Genomic DNA, 19,099 nt, shown 5'->3' on the forward strand with positions numbered 1-19,099 from the left:
GATTATGCATAAGGGTAGAAAGTATAAATCATCCAAAGACAGTAAGTTTTGAGTCAAGAGCACCCCTCCATTGCGGGGAAGGGCTCTGTCAAATAGTAATGGTGAGGGGGGATATGATATCAATGTACAAATACTGTACTGGCGACCCTAGCATAAGGAACAAACTATTCAGAGAAAGGAGATACAATAAGACACGTGGCCACTCACTAAAACTAGAGGAAAGGCGGTTTAACCTTAAAATGCGTAAGTTCTTCACTGTAAGAGCGGTAAGGATGTGGAATTCTCTTCCACAAGCAGTCGTATCAGCAGGGAGCATTGATAGTTTCAAAAAACTGTTAGATGGACACCTTACAGATCACAACATACAGGGGTATACAATGTACGGTTAAAAGCAAACACACATACATCATAGGTTGAACTGGATGGACTGATGTCTTTTTTCAACCTCACCAACTATGTAACTATGTAACGGTAATTAAGTATAAACTGGTGGTGACCTAGATCTTTTGGAGAAAGACATGATGGAAACTGTGGAATATAATGGAAAACTTCCTCATCCTACCACTGTCCCCTGAGTAAGGTTGAGACGAGCTAGGTGCAGGCGGGACACTGATTTTGTGTTTTTATACAGCGAATAGGAGAGAGTTATGCTTAGTACATACTATCGGTTCAGGTCTGACAGCTCAGGTCGGAGCCACTGTACTAACTATCCGATGATAGTACAGCTCTCTTCCCTGCTGAGCTATTGTGTTGAGGAGGATGCACCCCCCCCCCCCCTCCCACCACCACCACCTACCACCACCACCACCTACCACCACCACCAGAACACTCCAGTCAGCGCCCTCCGCCATTTGCTGAGAGTGCTGATTGGGAGCCGGTCGGCTGCTGGTTTTCTAGCATGCTCGTCTGACAGAAGCTGGCCGAAACGGCTGACTTCTGTCAGACCGGTTGGCACACACACGGCCCAAATATCCGCTGGTTTTTAATGAACTGGCTGACGTCGCCTGGCATTCAGCCTGTGTGTACTAGGCTTTAGGAATAGAAAAAGAGAGTGAATATAGGGAGAAAGGGGTTGCTAGGCCTGCATGCGCAGGACCATATAAAGGCCAGAGAAAAGTCAATCTCTAGAACCAGGTGTCCATTAGAGCTTTGCTCTCATCAGAATACACGAACATGCTCCAGTGGAGCCATGTTTTGGAATATCACTCTTGTCTATTCTGAGCAGTCCTTATCGGGTCCTCCATCCTGTTGACATTTGACATCCTCTACCTTGTAAAGCCACAATGAGGTGGAGGGGGAATTTGGGTCCCTCCAGCGCAAGGCGAGGCAGGCTTTGGCTTATCCCCATTATTTATTACTGCAGCTGTATAGTAGGGCTGCACGATATTGGGGAAAAAAGTACATTGCGATATTCGTTTTTCAACTATATATATCGCAATATTTAACTGGGTGGAATGCAGAAGACACTGACAGTGTGGAAGGTAGAGTCAGGACTCACAGTGGTGGTAGGAGGTAGAAGAACACAGCCCGACATGACATCTGTCCCACACGTTCCCTCTGCCGCCCTGCAGCTAGTTCTCTTGACCGAGCAGTGAGCGCGGCACAGCGAACCAATCGCGTGAGTAGCGGCACAGGGAACCAATCAGGTGTGCAGGCACGCGTGATTGGTTAGCTGTGCAGCTGCTCACGGCGCGCTGCTCACCGCTGAACGTGTGGGACGGATGTGCAATCACTGTGAGTCCTCCTCCTCCCCCCGAGTCCCGACTTCTCCCTGCCTAATGGTAAATATCGTGTCTTCGGCGATATGAATATCGTCCACGCCCGCAGAACGATGGTCGATATCATATCGACTATCGTTCAGCCCTACTGTATAGTGTCTAAATCAGTTGTGTCCAACCTTTTTAACCTTCTTGGGCCACATTTAGAAGAATTGTCTTGGGCCACACACAAAATAAAAAAAAAAAGATAGCTGATGAGCAGAAAAAGTCGGGCAGATCACAAGTAAACTATCACTGATCTAGATAATGTACCTATTTGAGTAATAAAAAAAAAGAAGTTTTAATATTTTTTTTATTATAAAAGAGTAAAACGAGTGCGATATTTGACACTGTTTTTGATAAACGAACACATCAATATCTGGTTGGATGGATGGGATGTATATTAATTCCTAATGAATTCTCAAGGTGCTCATCAGATGTTTTGGTTCGAGTTTTGCCCTTCATGTGCTTCATCCTTGAAAATAGTTGCTTACAACTGATGATATGAAGCATAAGTGAAGGCCTGATTGTGAAGAGTGGGAGATTTGTCTTTGGGAAGATAAAACTTCTAGAGATCCAGTAAAGAGACTCGGTAACATTTTATTTTTCCGGCTGCACGTGTTCGCTAAGTGTAAACATTAGTGTATTAAACTTTTTCAAGTAAGTTTACAATTTAGCGTTGGATCAAATTCATATACGTCTTTGGCCGAAGGACTAAATAAGACTATGCAGTCCAATAATGCCAGCATTCAATTCTGTAATGTGACAAACCTGGTCTGCCCTCCCCCCTTCTCTGCAAAACAAGTCTGTGTGAGGACAGTTGTGAAGAGGCATGAAGCTTGTATACAGCTATGTCAGCATAGAGCTCCAGAGGGGGGAGTACAGGAAGCGGTATTTTCACAAAAGGGGGGGGGGGGAGTGTTTTTTTTTTTTTTTTTGGGCATTTTTAAGCAAAAATTAGTCACAAATCATATGTGGAAATGCAGGATGAGAGAAAATATGAATTCATGAAGACATGAAGACCTCAATTGGTCTTTAAATGGAAGAATACATTTCAATTTTGGTGTTCCTTTGCATCACGCATTTACAGTATCTCACAAAAGTGAGTACACCTCTCACATTTTTGTAAATATTTTATTATATCTTTTCATGTGACAACACTGAAGAAATGACACTTTGCTACAATGTGATGTAGTGAGTGTACAGCTTGTATAACAGTGTAAATTTGCTGTCCCCTCAAAATAACTCAACACACAGCCATTAATGTCTAAACTGCTGGCAAGAAAAGTGAGTACACCCTGAAGTGTCAATATTTTGTATGGCCACCATTTTTTTCCCAGCACTGCCTTAACCCTCTTGGGCATGGAGTTCACCAGAACTTCACAGGTTGCCACTGGAGTCCTCTTCCACTCCTCCATGACATTACGGATCTGGTGGATGTTAAAGACTTTGCACTCCTCCACCTTCCGTTTCAGGATGCCCCACAGATGCTCAGTAGAGTTTTGGTCTGGAGACATGCTTAGCCCACCCATCACCTTTACCCTCAGCTTCTTTAGAAAGGCAGTGGTCATCTTGGAGATGTGTTTGGGGTCGTTATCATGTTGGAATACTGCCCTGCGGCCCAGTCTCCGAAGGGAGGGGATCATGCTCTGCTTCAGTATGTCACAGTACATGTTGGCATTCATGGTTCCTTCAACGAACTGTAGCTCCCCAGTGCTGGCAGCACTCATGCAGCCCCAGACCATGACACTCCCACCACCATGCTTGACTGTAGGCAAGACACACTTGTCTTTATACTCACCTGGATGCCGCCACACACGCTTGACATGATCTGAACCAAATAAGTTTATCTTGGTCTCATCAGACCACAGGACATGGTTCCAGTAATCCATGTCCTTAGTCTGCTTGTCTTCAGTAAACTGTTTGCATGCTTTCTTGTGCTTCGTCTTTAGAAGAGGATGACAGCCATACAGACCAATTTGATACAGTGTGCGGCGTATGGTCTGAACACTGACAGGCTGACCCCCCACCCTTTCAAACTCTGCAGCAATGCTGGCAGCACTCATACGTCTATTTCCCAAAGACTACCTCTAGAAATGACGCTGAGTATGCGCACTCAACGTCTTTGGTTGACCTGTCATGTTAAACCGCTGTATGTTCTTGGCCACCGTGCTGTAGCTCAGTTTCAGGGTCTTGGCAATCTTCTTATAGCCTAGGCCATCTTTATGTAGAGCAACAATTCTTTTTTTCAGATCCTCAGAAGGTTCTTTGCCATGAGGTGCCATGTTGACCTTCCAGTGACCAGTATGAGAGAGAGCGCGACCACCAAATTTAACACACCTGCTCCCCATTCACACCTGAGACCCTGTAACACAGGAGTCACATGACACCGGGGAGGGAAAATGGCTAATTTTGCCCAGTTTAGACATTTTCACTTAGAGGTGTACTCCCTTTTGTTGCCAGCAGTTTAGACATTATTGGCTGTGTGTTGAGTTATTATACAAGCTGTACACTCACTACTTTACATTGTAACAAAGTGTCATTTCTTCAGTGTTGTCACATGAAAAGATATAATAAAATATTTGCAAAAATGTTAGGGGTGTACTCACTTTTTGTGAGATACTGTATACACTATACAGTGATGAGCTGCACTGAGTAATCTGTAATGGGAGGAACAGAGAAAAAGAGCCTTTTGTATTTAGCGTTTGGCTGTAGAATAACTAGAAATAGTTAGAAATAAAATAATTATTTTAAACCCTGCAGGTTTTGTAAGTTTTCCCACTTACAATGAAATCTAGGGTCTATAATTTGTGTCACAGGTGTATTTTAAATGATAGAGACAGATTATCAACCAAAAGCACATAAAACAAATGCTATAAATTAAGTTGCAGTTCAGTGAGTAAAATAAGTATTTGATCCCGAAGCATAACATGACTTCTTACTTGGAGGATAAACCCTTGTTGGCAAGCATGAGGGAAGATATTTCTGGAAGTGAACCCGTGCCACGTTTTGGAGGAAGAAAAACGCTGACTTTGACCCTAAGAACACATCCCTACAGTTAGGCACGGAGGTGGAAACCCTATGCTTAGGGACTTTTTTAATGGCTAAAGGTACATGTTGACTTTGTCACATTAAGGGGCCAATGGACGGGGCCATGTATTGTAAAATCTTGGATGAGAACCTTCTTCCCTCAGCCAGAACACTGAAGATGGGTCATGGATGGATCTTCAGCATGACAATGACCCAAAACACACAGCCAAGGCAACAAAGGAGTGGCTCAAGAAGAAGCACATTAAGGTAATGGAGTGGCCTAGTCAGTCTATAGAAAATTTATGGAGGGAGCTGAAGCATTGATTTGCCAAGCAACAGCCGAGAAACCTTAAGGATTTAGAGAAGATCTGTAAATAAGAGTGGACCAAAATCCCTCCTGAGATGTGTGCAAAACCTGGTCACGAACTACAAGAAACGTCTTACCTCTGCTTGCCAACAAGGGTTTCTCTTATTTTACTCACTGAACTGCAACCTAATTTATAGCATTTTATTTTTCAGGATTTTAGGATGATATTCTGTCATTTTAACCAGTTCTGGACCGGAAGATTTTCCCCCTTAATGACCAGGCCCTATTTTGCCATTCTGCACTGCGTTACTTTAATGGACAATTACGTGGTCGTGCGATGCTGTACCCAAATAAAATTGACGTCCTTTTTTCCCCACAAATAATAGCTTTCTTTTGTTGGATTTTAACCCCCAATGCGGTTTTTTTCTCTTTTTTTTTTTTTTTTTATTATTTTTTGCGCTATAAACAAAAAAAGTGACAACTTTGGAAAAAAATACAATTTTGTTCACATTCTGCTATATAACATTCCCATAAAAAAAAAAATTAAAAATCAAAATTTTTTAACATTTTAGGCCAATTTGTTTTCTGCTACATATTTTTGGTAAAAAAAACACCGCAATAAGCGTATTTTGATTGGTTTGTGCAAAAGTTATTGCGTCTACTAACTATGGGAAGATATGTCTTTTTTTTTTTTTTTTTTTTTAATTAGTAAATGGCGGCGATCTGCAATTTTTAGTGGGACTGCGACATTGTGGCGGACAGATCGGACCCCTAACTGACATTTTTGACACTTTTGGGGGGACCAGCGACATTACTACAGTAATCAGTGCTAAAAATATGCACTGTTACTGTAATAATGCCATTGGCAGGGAAGGGGTTTAGCACTATTGGTGATCAAGGGGTTAAATGTGACCCTAGGGGAGTGATTCTAACTGTGGGGGGGGGGTTGGGCTTGTGAAATGATTACAGAGACATGCGATCCTATATAGCAGGATCACATGGTCTCTGTGATCCTTGCAGGGAGGACAGATGGCTGTGTTTACATCAGCCGACTGTCCTTCTCTCTCAGCAGGGAGTGATCGCAGGTGTCAGACGGCAATCGGAGCAGCCTGACACACTCGCCGGCTTCCCCGCTGACGATCGGGGGTGGGAGCGCGCCACTAGCTCCTCCCAGGCAAATGCCGTACCGATACGTAGTTTTGCCTGGGAGAGCCACTCTGCCACCGTATATATACAATATACGGTCGGCAAGTGGTTAAAATACACCTATGATTAAAATTATAAACCCTTCATTTCTTTGTAAGTGGGCAAATTTAAAACATCTGCAGGGGATCAAAAATGTATTTCCCCCCCCTGTATCTGCTGCCTATCAGCTTCATTATTCCCAGCCGGATTTATCTGTTGCATTTTGGCGCCAACATTTCAGAGTTCTCCAAAATTGATCAAGTTTATCTGAATGTTTTTAGAGCACCATCATCTAAAACAGGGGTCTTCAAACTTTCTAAAAAAAGGGCCAGTTTACTGTTCTTATAACTTCAGGGGTGGGGGGCCAGAATGTGGTCAGTGGTAGTAAAAATGCCCCAGCATCAATGGTAGTCTCGAGCTTGGTGGTCCGTTTAAGTAAATTCATTACATGGCTCTTGTGGTCAGTGGAAGGAGGAATGGTGCCCCATCATTGGTATTAGTGGGAGGAATAGTGGCCCATCATTGCTATCAGTGGGAGGAATAGTGGCCCATCATTGCTATCAGTGGGAGGAATAGTGGCCCATCATTGCTATCAGTGGGAGGAATAGTGGCCCATCATTGCTATCAGTGGGAGGAATAGTGGCCCATCATTGCTATCAGTGGGAGGAATAGTGGCCCATCATTGCTATCAGTGGGAGGAATAGTGGCCCATCATTGCTATCAGTGGGAGGAATAGTGGCCCATCATTGCTATCAGTGGGAGGAATAGTGCCCCATCATTGGTATTAGCAGGAGGCATAGTGTCCCATCATTGCCATCAGTGGGAGGCATAGTGTCCCATCATTGCCATCAGTGGGAGGCATAGTGTCCCATCATTGCCATAAGTAGGAGGCATAGTGTCCCATCATTGGTGTTAGTGGGAGGAATAGTGTCCCATCATTGTTGGTGTTAATGGAAATGGTGCGTCATCTTTGGTGTCAGTTGAAGTAATAGTTCCCCAAGGGATAAAGGCAAGCAAAGGGCCACATCCAGGCCACAGTTTGGAGACCACTGATCGAAGATATAATTTCTGGCCAAGCTGATGTTGGAGCTCTATATGGATTTGGCCATACTTATCTACCAGTTCAGCGCCTAGCTCTTTTTCATTTCAAAGGAAATGGTTCTGCTTTACTTCCCATGCTTGAATAATCCAGTTTTATGAATGGTTGACTTGCCCATATGTGTGCATTCCATTTGTAAAGAGTGGTGTTGATGCCACTGATTGCTGTATGTTTTATAGTTTTGTGGTCTTGGAGTTTGCATGTGTAGAGGCAAACAAGTGTCAGGGGCCAGGTAGTCCAGGTGACAACAAAGTAAGTGTATATAAGCCCCTAATCTGTTAAGTATGTTTTGGCATTATGTCTCATGTGTATATCGTTTAAGCAAATCAGTTTCTGTGACTCTATTGCAAAGTTTCTTACCTAGAAATCCTGCCGGCATTGCTGTGTAGGCTCACAGCTCTATGCTGTTGCCTTGCAGTCAACAGAATTGTTGTCAGCCTGGCATGCACGTCTTCAGGTAAGCTTTGGACTCTATATGATAGATATGAAAGGGGGCATGCCTGTCAACTAAACGAGCTTGTGTGGCAGGCCGACAATACTACTGCTAATTACGAGCCAGTGGCTAAGGCTGGCCATACACTATACAATTTTCTTGTTCAACTTTCCTTTAGATTTACCAAAACCATGTAATATAGGGTCAAACCTACAAACTTTCAATTTGTATGCAATCAGGCAGGCCCTTGCACTACATAGTTTAAGGTAAATCTAAAGGAAATTGAATAAGAAAATTGTATAGTGTATGGCCAGCCTTAGTGTTGTCAGCCTGCAGCAGAATTTCTGGCAGGACCTCTGGGTAGCAACTTTACAACAGATGCAGGAAATGCTTAACCAACCACCGCCTGCCGTATAGCAAAATGACAGCGTGCGGGATACCTTCTCGTTCTGGGATGTCCTATGACGTTGCCCCAGCATAACCGCTCTCGTGGGGGTGCGCAGCGATCATGGCTCTTTACCCATGTGATCGGCTGTGTCCAATCACAGTTGGCCACATGTAAATAGGGAAGTGCTGTTTATCGGCTCTCCTTGCTTTACACTGACTGTGTGAGGCGAAGAGAGCCTATCAGCGGCATCCCCCCAGGTATGTTATATACATAGTTACAATGTAACGATGCTTAAAATATATCTACTTGGAATTCAGCTTTAACCACTTCCCACCCGTAGGAGGTCATATGACGCCCTGGACTTGGAAGTGGAAAAATCTGGATGACGACTGGATTTACAGGCATCATCCAGATATCTTTGTATTCAGCTGGTGATTTTTCCTCTCCTGTAAAACCCATAATAGTGGCTGGATGGCTTTTACAGGCAGTGGGGAGGGGATATTCTCCCGCCACCCAACGTCGACTCTTCTGTTGGATTGGGGAGCCAGAGATCCCATCTGGTGATGGGTTACCATAGAGCTGGTCATGGACCGGATGGTCCCCGGCCATCTCTATGATCCTGGAAGCTATGTCATGACCTCACTCACAGATGTAAACACTGCAAGTTTTTACCTCTAGAAAACGGGGATCAATTTTTTTTTTTTTTTTAAAGCGTCCCGTCTCCTCCCCTCCTGCTCGCATGCAGGTATCGCCACAAACTTTATAGCGAGAGCAATAACTCTAGCGCTAGACCTCCTCTAACTCTAGACTGGTAACCTGTAAAAAAAATGTAAAGCCGCCTATGGAGATTTTTAAGTACCATAGTGTGGCCCCAGTGCTGGTTCACACTAGTACAATAAATAACGAATTGGTAACCCAAAAGAAACTGCGCAAATGGTGATATTCGATAGTAAATTATTAGTCAAATGTTGATTATATGTGAGGAATTGCTTCCATAGTGCAAGCTGCAATAAAAACGTGTATACGCATAAATAGTGAAAAAGGGTGAATATATTGCGCTTAAACACTTAAAACACAACCAAAAAAGTGCTTGTGTGCATAAACATATAAATAAATAAATATATACTAGTGAATAAATATATATGAATAAATAAATAAATATATTGTGAAAAAGTCCTTAGTGAAATAAATCAACAGTCCTTAAAGTGCCCAGTGCAATACGGATCTCTCAGCAATGACTGAAAATCACTTTAGCTTCAAGTGAGGGACCTCCACCATAGGGACTTTCTCCACCCAGTGCTCAGGGTAAATACTTCTTACCGAAGCTGGTGGACCCCTTAATTATAGGGGGTCTAAAACAGCATATATGGTCCACAAATGCCTCCAAGCTATCCTTCAGGTCCCTTAATATGGCTCAGCTCGCACAAGGAACTCCAAGTATTTCCAGGGTGGTATGGGGAGAAAGATAAGGAAACTCCGATAGTGTAGTATGTTCAGAATCCTGTCAAAAACACCACCAGCATCATTGCAGCTCCTATTACAATATGTTTGGGGAACGGCATTTTCATTTTCTTCTGTTCAGAACGACTCCCCGAGAAGACTTCAGTTATTGTCCCTCCAACAATGAGATAAAAACCCCTGTAAAGGCGGATGTGTGCTCACATTAGCCAGAGTTTAGACAAAGGAGAGGTAAACAAAATATAAAGCATATACGGGGGATAATCTGCTGAAGTGGGTCTGATAACTGATGTTACTGTAGACAGGTTAGGCAAGATGCTTGTCTTAATAAGAACAAAGGCCAAACTGCGGTAACCAATAAGGAGCATTAAGCCAGGAATATATGGCTCAATCCAAACCAAGATAGAAATAATCCCTCTGATAAAAGCAAACTGTGCAGCTCTCCCTCCTGCCGGCTTTCACCTGCTGCCTTTTCACCGCAGGTATTCAATGTAGGGCTGCATCTAATGATTATTTCTCTTTCGTTCATTGACGGACACAGCTCCAGTTATTCATAACCATTGGGTTATACTTCCCGCTACAGGAGTAGGATACTAGGCAGAAAATAATTCTCTTCCTCTCCCCTAGAGCCACTCAGTTTATTTTTTTCTGCCTAATCAGGAGTAAGAACCTAGTTCCTTTCTGGAATTGTTGGTCCTGGCAAAATTATTTAGATAGAAATTTTTTTTTCTCCTGGAATTTTTTCCAGTAAGATCTACAATCAACTGCCACACTGGGTGACAGGCTGGATAATCTAGATCCAGTGGACCCCCAGTCTGGCCAGCGAGTGCGCGGGGATCTCTGCTCCGTGCTAGGTTGGCCGCTACATAGCCCCACTAGACAGAGGCTAGCCTGCAAGTGAAACCCCTCGAGAGGTTGCATACAACTGGGTCTCGGCCGGAGTCGTAGCTTTCCTCCTGGAGCGTTGCCTGCCTGGTTCCTGGTATGGCGAGTTGCTGTCCCTCTCTTCCCCTGAAGGGTTTTGGAATGGACGTGGGCCCCTCCTTGGGACGGTCGGACCCCCGGGTTTCCCTTTCTTCCCACTGGCACCTCCCCCTTTTCAAGTCCATCATCCTGCCCCCCCATGCTGAGGCTATTTGGGTGGCCTGGCCACTTTCCTGGGATGAGGGGAGGACGCTAACTGGCAATGGGGGGGGGGTTGTACCTGGTGGGGGCACCTACCAGGGCCCCCTGTCCTGCCTGGATATTTCCTTGAGGCCCTGTCTCCGTCCTGGGTCCCTGTAAACCTCGTGGTGCCACCATTTTGTTGTAGCCTGTGTGTTTCTATACACGGCGGCCATGTTTGTGTAGTCCGACGGCCATATTCTTGTGGTTTGCCATTGGAAATCGCAGCGGCCATGACAGTGAAGCCCTGGCGGTGGTGATTTTGGCAGTGGGAGCCCCTCATCCCCTGGTGCTGCCTCCTGGATCATATTACTTCCTAATCCCTGCTCGTGTAGTGCAGATAACTCCTGGTGGCTGCAGGTGCCTGTTTCTGTGGGCGGTGAGTCTAGTGGGGTGCTTTCCCTCTCTCCCTCTCTGCTGAGGATCGCTTGGTGCTTTTGTGCCTGGCGAATGGGTGGTGGTGCTAGCGTGGTGGGTGTTGTCCCTTTAGCAGTGTGTTGCACTTTTTGTGGGGTCCCCCTGGTGACTCATGGAGTGTTTAGAACACATTTCCCCACCAGATCCCCTCTCGATGGCTGCAGGGTCCTCCGGGTCCCAACCATCTATCCATGCACTGACGGCGGTCCTGAAGTCCCTTGTGTCCCGGGTGAAGGTGGCTTGCGGGTGACAGGCTAGCAAAAAGCGCACCCCAACCTTCCCCTGCCTAATCTCTCATCAGATCCTAAATCTGATTCAGCTGCCACGGATGTGGGTCACCCTGCTGGGTCTGCAACCACATGCCTGGAATCCCCTGATAGTGAGGATTATTCCTCCATGTCTGCGACCGCGCTGGTGGATGCACTGATTATATCTGTGCATGAGACCCTGAAGATGGAGGACACAGCTGACAATTTGACGTAGGCGCAGGTGCCCTTTGGCACTCACAAACCATCCAAAGCGGCAAAGGTGTTTCCTTTCCCTGCCTATTTTGACAAAATTGTCGCTAAAGAGTGGGGACAGCCAAAGCTTCCCTGTGGGGTCCCTAAGCGCTTTACTAGGTGTTACCCCTATGAGAAGTCCCTTCTTAAAAAGTGGAATATGCCACCGGTGGTGGACCCACCGGTTTCCAGATTAACCACTTCAGCCCCGGAAGGTTTTACCCCCTTAATGACCAGGCCATTTTTTGCGATTCAGCACTGCGTTACTGTAACGAAAAATTGCGCGGTCCTGCGACGCTGTACCCGAAATGGATTTGATGCCCTTTTTTCCCACAAACAGAGCTTTCTTTTGGTGGTATTTGATCACCTCTGTGGTTTTTAGATTTTGCACTATAAAAAAAAAAAAAGCGACAATTTTGGAAAAAAAAAAACACCATATTTTTTCATTTCTGCTATAAAACATTCCCAATAAAGAAAATTTTAAATTAAATTATTTTTTTATCAGTTTAGGCCAATATGTATTCTGCTACATATTTTTGGTAAAAAAAAACATCCCAAAAAGCATATTTAATTGGTTTGCGCAAAAGTTATAGCATTTACAAGCTACGGGATAGATTTTTGGACTAATAATTTTGTTTTTTGTTTTTATTAGTAATGGCGGCGATCATAATTTTTTAGCGGGACTGCGACATTGCAGCGGACAAATCGGACCCCTAACTGACACTTTTTGATGACCAGTGACATTAATACAGTAATCAGTGCTAAATATTATGCACCGCTACTGTATAAATGACACTGGCAGAGAAGGGGTTAATACTGGGGGGGGGTGATCAAAGGGGTTAATGTATGCCTAAAATATACTTGCTCACTGTGGGGGGGGGGGGGGCTAGGTTCTGTGACAGGCTCGAGAGATCGCGGTTTCAGCTTAGCTGAAACTTCTGATCTCTCCTTCCCTGTCTGACAGAAGACTGGCCTGCTTTGTTTACATAAGCAGGCAGGTCTTCTGTCAGTTTATCTGATGATTGCGGGAGGCCGGCGGCAATTGCCGCCGCTCCTCCCACTGCCCGCCTCTCGCTGTGTCTAAACACAGCAGGAGTGCGGTTCCGGCGGTGCGCGCCGCCGAGACCTCGTGCACGAATCACGTAGTACTACGTGGTTTTGCCCAGCCGAGCCGCCCTGCCGCAGTAATGCTATGGTGGGTGGTCGGCAAGAGGTTCAACAAGGCAACCATCATTCTGGTTGAAGAGTCCCTGGCTTGGACCTGGCATCCCTGTATCAGGGATTTCTTCTCCTCTATGGATATCAAGAATGCCTACCTTCACATTCCAAAATGTGCCAGTCACCAGCATTTTCTCCCCTTTGCTGTGGGAGAGGAGCATTATCAGTTTGTAGTGTTACCCTTTGGTCTCGCCTCTGCTCCTCGGGTCTTCACAAAAGTGTTAGCCCCGGTTCTGGCCTTGCTACACCAACGGGGGATCGCAGTACAGGGCAACTTGGACAATCTCCTTCTGCGAGTGGAGTCCCCCTTTTCTCTGGTGGAGAACCTAGAGATCACAATACAAACTCTGAGGGAGTTCGGCTGGGTTCTGAATTTCAGACGTTTGCTCTGGTTCCGTCCACAAAGCTGGACTATCTGGGCCTGACTCTGGAATCGGCTTTTGCCAGAGTGCTCCTTCCTCTAGACAAACTCCAGAAATTGCAGGCTGCAATTCACCTCCTTCTGTCCAACATATGGTTATCCCTCCGGACTTGCATTCGGGTGCTGGGCCTAATGGTGTCTACCTTCAAGGCGGTTCCGTTTGCACAATTCCATACGAGGTCCCTGTAAAGGAAAATTCTGACCAAATGGGTCCCTGATATGGTGGCTTCGTTCTTCGGTGCTTCGGCTGGGAAATTCCTTCCTCCCCTTGTATTGGACAGTGGTCATCATGAATGCCAGCCTGTCCAGCTGGGGAGATGTCCCCGGCAAGCATTCTACTCAGGAGATCTGGACTCTGGAAGAGTCCAGACTCCTGATCAATGTTTTGGAACTCCGAGCGATCAGACTGTGTCTGGATCATTGGACGGATCGTCTTCAGGGTTATCCAGTATGCATTCAATCGGCCACTGCCACACCCGTGGCTTAGGTCTATCACCAAGGGGGCACAAGAAGTGTCCTGGCGCCTCTGGAGGTGTAGCTGGCATTCTAAGGTGGGCAGAACTGTTCGTTCCAGCCCTCTGTCGTACACTTTCCCGGGGGGGGGAAATTGGCAGGCGGATTACCTCAAGGCAAGGCATTGGCCCACAGGGAGTAATCCTTTCATCTGGAGGTGTTTTAATCAGCTGTGTCTCCTGTGGGGAACCCTCGACGTGGATCTGTTGGCGTCTCGGCTAAACAGAAAGGTGCTGAGGTTTGTGGCTCGGTCAAGGGATCCTCTGGCGGACGCCATAGACACGCTGGTGGCCCTCTGGGGTCAGTATTGTCTAATTTAGGCCTTCCCTCCTCTCGAGCTTCTGCCAAGACTTCTAGGCAGAATCAAGTCAGAAGGGATTTTGGTCATCTTAATGGCTCCGGACTGGCCTCGCCGGGCTTAGTATGCCAATCCTGTGCAGCTGGTCACCGACGTTCCTTGGCAGCTTCCTCTTAAGGAGGATCTTCTGTCCCAAGGACCGATCTTCCATCCTGCTTTAAAGTCGTTGGCTTTGACGGCTTGGTTGTTAAACACCAGGTGCTGAAGGATAGGGGTTTATCTGAGTCGGTGATTCCTACACTACTAAATGCTAGGAAATCTACCTCTAGGAAGATCTACCATCGTACGTGGAAGATGTACATTGCTTGGTGTGAGTCTCTTGGGGTTCTAACTCGCTCATTCTCGAATGCTAAGACAGCCAGCCTGGGATTCTGCTAATATTGCCAATAGAAATCCCTCTCTGAAGTGGTCTTGAGAAAGCTACGCTTGTTAGCGAAACGCGTCGACCTGTGGAGTTGTCTTAGTACATTGCATGTACCCTTTATGCACATAGGGGGAATATTCCATCCCGGATGGAAATTAGAAAAATGGTGTACTAGGACCTCATCCTATGTCCTACTGTTTTGTTTAGTGTTTTTAATATTTATATGTGGTGTTGTACTGTATTGGTGTGATACCAAAGTTGAGTTTTTCTACTTATGTATGAATTAAAATTTTGATACTGTTTATCTTCAATTGGTCTGGTCTCATGCTTATGCCAGTAAAGTCCGCCTTTGGCAGAACAGGGGTTCTGCATTTTTTTGCTCTGTTGGTGAGGTGACTATGTTGAGTTCCTGAGTCTGCACACCTGTTGTGCCCATTGTGAGGGACTCCCACCATTCCTGCTGGATTTTTATTTATTTTATATTGTAGAGAATGTAATGTGAGGAGTTAAAACGCACAAAGTTGAGTGGAAATACCTAAATCTCTGAGGTTGACAGGAACCGAATACTGCTGCATTTAACCACTTGACCTCCAGAAAATTTACCCCTCTTCATGTCCAGGCCATTTTTTTTTTTTTTTTTGGCACTTTGGCACCTTAGGTTACCTGACAATTGCATGGTCTTGCAACGCTGTACACAAATTAAATTTTATATAATTTCTCCCCACAAATGAATCTTTCTTTTGGTGGTATTTGATCATCACTGAAATTTTTTTTATTTTTTTTCCCGCTATAAAACCTATCCAGTAAAAAAAAGTCTTCAAAAATTTAGGCCAGTGTGTATTCTGCTACATAAAAAAATCCCAATAAGTGTATATTGATTAGTCTTTAGTGTTTACAAGCAATGAAATATATGCTGGAATTTCTTTTTCTTTTTTTTATACTAGTAATGGCAGCGATCCACCACTTGGCAGGACTGTTAAAATGGCAGCCAATCTTACACTAGCTGACACTTTTTAGACTTTATGGGAAAAATATGCTAAAAATATATGCATGGGCACTGTACTAATGAACACTGGCTTGGAAGGGGTTAACATTTAAGGCAATCAAGGGTTAAATGTATGCCTAACAGTGCTTGGTGCATTCACTATGTGCTGTTTTTACTAAGGGATGTGCCGGTTTTTATTCCCTGCTTTGCAGGGAAACAAAAACTGCCATATCCCCGCTGACAGGACAGAGCTCTATCATCCTCTTCGCCAATCAGCGGGTGTGTCAATCATTGGTTGGCACCTGATGATCTCGGCTTGTGCTGTGACTAATCACAGCACTGCCAGCATGTGCGTGCCCCCCCCCCCCCCCCCCCATCAGTAAGTGCTGGATCCTATACTAGATGCGTGATCCAGCACATGACAGCCGCTCTGCTGCCATACTCCTACGTGAGGCATTCGGCAAGCGGTTAATGCATAATTATTTCTGACAAGACAACCTGGGACCATGAATTGTGAGTGACCTGGGGAAAAGTGGGACAAAAATCCAGTATTCGAATATAACTCATCCCAAGTTAAAAATGGCACAGCATGTGAACAGCCTTGGCTGGATGTTATTTTACAGATCAGGTGGTTGACCGAGGGTCTCAGCCGCCCGTTTTTACCACCCCCCCAACTGCCCATCTGAAAGAAACATATTTCATGAGACGTACCTATTTTTACTAGCACCAGGTATTTATTTTATTGTTTCTATATAGGTGCTTTTCCACTGCATGGAACGGATCGGCTTGGCTCGGTTTGGCGCTTTTCCACTGCATGGTACGTGTTAGAACGGTTCGGTGCGGTTTGATACAGCGGCGCTTTTCCACTACATGGTACGGCTCGCTTAAACAGTACCACCCCGGTTGGGGTTCCAAGTGGGCCGTACCTATACCATATCCCACAATCCTTTGCATGCAGCCTTGATTGTTTGTCACTACTAGCCACTGATTGGTCAGAGAATCGTTGTAATCCCACCCACTTACTACTTTAGTGGAAAAGCAAATCGAGCCGAGTAGAGCCTATACCGTGCTGAAACGTGTCGACTCGTACCACGCAGTGGAAAAGCAAACTGAGCCTAGCTGGGCCAAGTGGAGCCGAGCCGGTACTTGCAGTGGAAAAGTGCCATATGTTTACGTACTTACAGACCTTCCCAGATCCAGTCTGGTTGTGGGCGAACGTTTAAATCGAATGACTTATGAGCTCAATCCTGGGAACCATGGCTGAAACAGAAGGTCTGCTCCTTACTTGTCCTTACCAGCTGAGCATGCCCACTTGCATTCTAAAGGTGACAGTCCTACTTTTTGCATAGGAAGCCAACCGGGCAGTGTTGCCACCCTAAGACCGTAGCAATAGAGGCTGTTACTGGCAGGATAAAGAGCGTGAGAAAAAGGAAGTATTAGGTAAAGAAATGTTAAAGCTGAAAGTATAACTAGAGGCAAAACTTTTTTAGTTTTGGATAGAGTGGAAAGGGACTAGAACACTTGTCGGTTTTTATTCCTGTCTGTTTCCCTGTTAAGGAGATTCAGGGGGATAGAGGGGAAATCTTCCAACGTTAGTTTTGGTGACCTGGGGATTTTCTCTCACTTCCTGTTTGGCTATGGGACAGGAAGTGAAGGGAAATCTCCAAGTGGGACACAGATGATGAGAAAAAAAAAAATCCAACAGGGGTTTATAACCCTTGCTTGTTCTATCCAAAATGGAAAAAAAAAAGTTTTTTTTTGCATATAGTTCTACTTGAACTCCTGGTTGCTTTTCTCCTACACCCCCTAGAACCCTCTAACTAATCACTGGAATAAAACAAAACTCTTCCTTTTCCCCCAAATCCACGGTGACATGACATTCTGGTCTCAAATCTTCTCTCTGAGTACAGGAGGTTGGGTCATTCTGCCACATTACTACCAGCGTGTTGTGGATAATTGCTATTCGCTGTCTAGCACCAGAATCAAGAAGACTCTGCAGCAGGTGATTGTCAATATGAGGGGATTGTCAGGGACGGTCGCACACGGGTATGTCTATATCGTTGATTTATCCGTCCACAACACACACTCTGGCGAGGGATCTGGACAATGGATTAGGCTGACCATACTCTATACAATTTTCTTATTCAAATTTTATTTTAGATTTATCTTCAACTATGTAGTGGAAGGGCCTGCCTGATTGCCTACAAATTGAAAGTGTTTAGGTCTGACCTCCATATTTTATGTTTTTGGTTAATCTTAAGGAAAATTGTATAATGTATAGCCAGCTTTAGTTAAGCCTAATATACTTTAGAAGGTAAAATAAAAAATGAACGGTGCCATACATTTGTAGGTGCTGTGATTTACCTTTCCTTTTGGTTAAACTTGGAAAAAAAATAACTGAACATTAAAATTTGCAGAAACAAATCTCATGCCTGTGGAGGTGGTGAAGACCTCCTTTCACTTAGAAACTCAGTAGAATATGTAGTTTTAGGGAGGTTTGCAGACCTTTTTTTTGCATTTGTATGTGGCATTGGTTCTCGTACTTGGTGTGGGCTGTGCCTTTTTATAATCAGTTGATGTTGATTGTTGTGTGGTCTTGTCAGTTTTTAGTGAGTTCAAGTCCGTTGTCGTGGGTCTTCGTGTGCAGATTGCATTTCCATGGCTGTGCAATGTATAACCTGTGTGCCTTGTCCTCTTACCATTAGAATATTCTTTGAATTCTTCAGCTGAGAAGGTGGAGGCTCTGCCCGATCCAGTCTTCTCAGACTCGAGGAACCGCGTTCGTGTCAAGCAGGACCTGGCCACACTACCAGCTGAACTCATCAGCCAGATCGGGAACCGTTGTCACCCAAAACTCTACGAAGAAGGAGATCCTGCTGAGAAGATAGAACTGGTGACAGGTACATACTGCCGGCTTTCTATATACGGCTCTTTTTTCTAACAAGCTACTATGTATCTACTTAGGTTGACCACATGTTGGCCCCACCCTGTTCTAAGATATTGCAGCTGAGCTGAGGTTCTGCACTGGTTCATTGGGCTCAGAACATTTCATAAATTGTTTGACCCTTATAAATCCCTCATTCACTTCTGTATCTATAGGCATTGTGGATAAATTCCTCTTCAAAGCTCACAACAGTGGCACAGGAATCTCTGCTATTTTCCATTGAAAGCAGAATCTTGGCAGTCTGCCAACCTTGTGATTAAAACAAACACCAGATGTTTCTAATCTCTCAGAAATTTAAATCTTGGAGTCTTTGTTGTGATCTTCAAAAATGAATCACTTCACAGTGGCTGCAGCTAGAGAGGTTAGTGATAGTTTGATTTAAAACTCTTTTCCTGCTTGTTAATAATACATTCTTGAATGAAGTTTAATGTCCCCTAAAGTCTGGACACAGGGCCACTTGTTACTACTAGAGTGACCAAAGCTAAATTGTGTTCGTTTCTAAGGTGTGCCAAGGTATTTTTTTTTTCTTTATTTAAAGCGGTTGTACTACAATACAGA

General features: G+C 44.8%; 1 protein-coding gene across 3 annotated transcripts in view; it reads left to right on the top strand.

Moving 5' to 3' along the window:
- NACC1 (nucleus accumbens associated 1) overlaps window positions 1–19,099 on the top strand; it is a 75,195-nt gene that overhangs the window by 35,788 nt on the left and 20,308 nt on the right. For 2 of the 3 annotated variants that reach the window (XM_082255387.1, XM_082255389.1), the window contains exon 4: window positions 18,303–18,497. In XM_082255387.1, the coding sequence (XP_082111513.1) occupies window positions 18,303–18,497 (195 nt within the window). The remainder of the gene's footprint in view (window positions 1–18,302; window positions 18,498–19,099) is intronic. The other variant, XM_082255388.1, reaches the window with a different exon arrangement.

Source organism: Pelophylax lessonae (assembly GCF_965119305.1).
Source record: "Pelophylax lessonae genome assembly, chromosome: 4".
Taxonomy (NCBI): domain Eukaryota; kingdom Metazoa; phylum Chordata; class Amphibia; order Anura; family Ranidae; genus Pelophylax; species Pelophylax lessonae.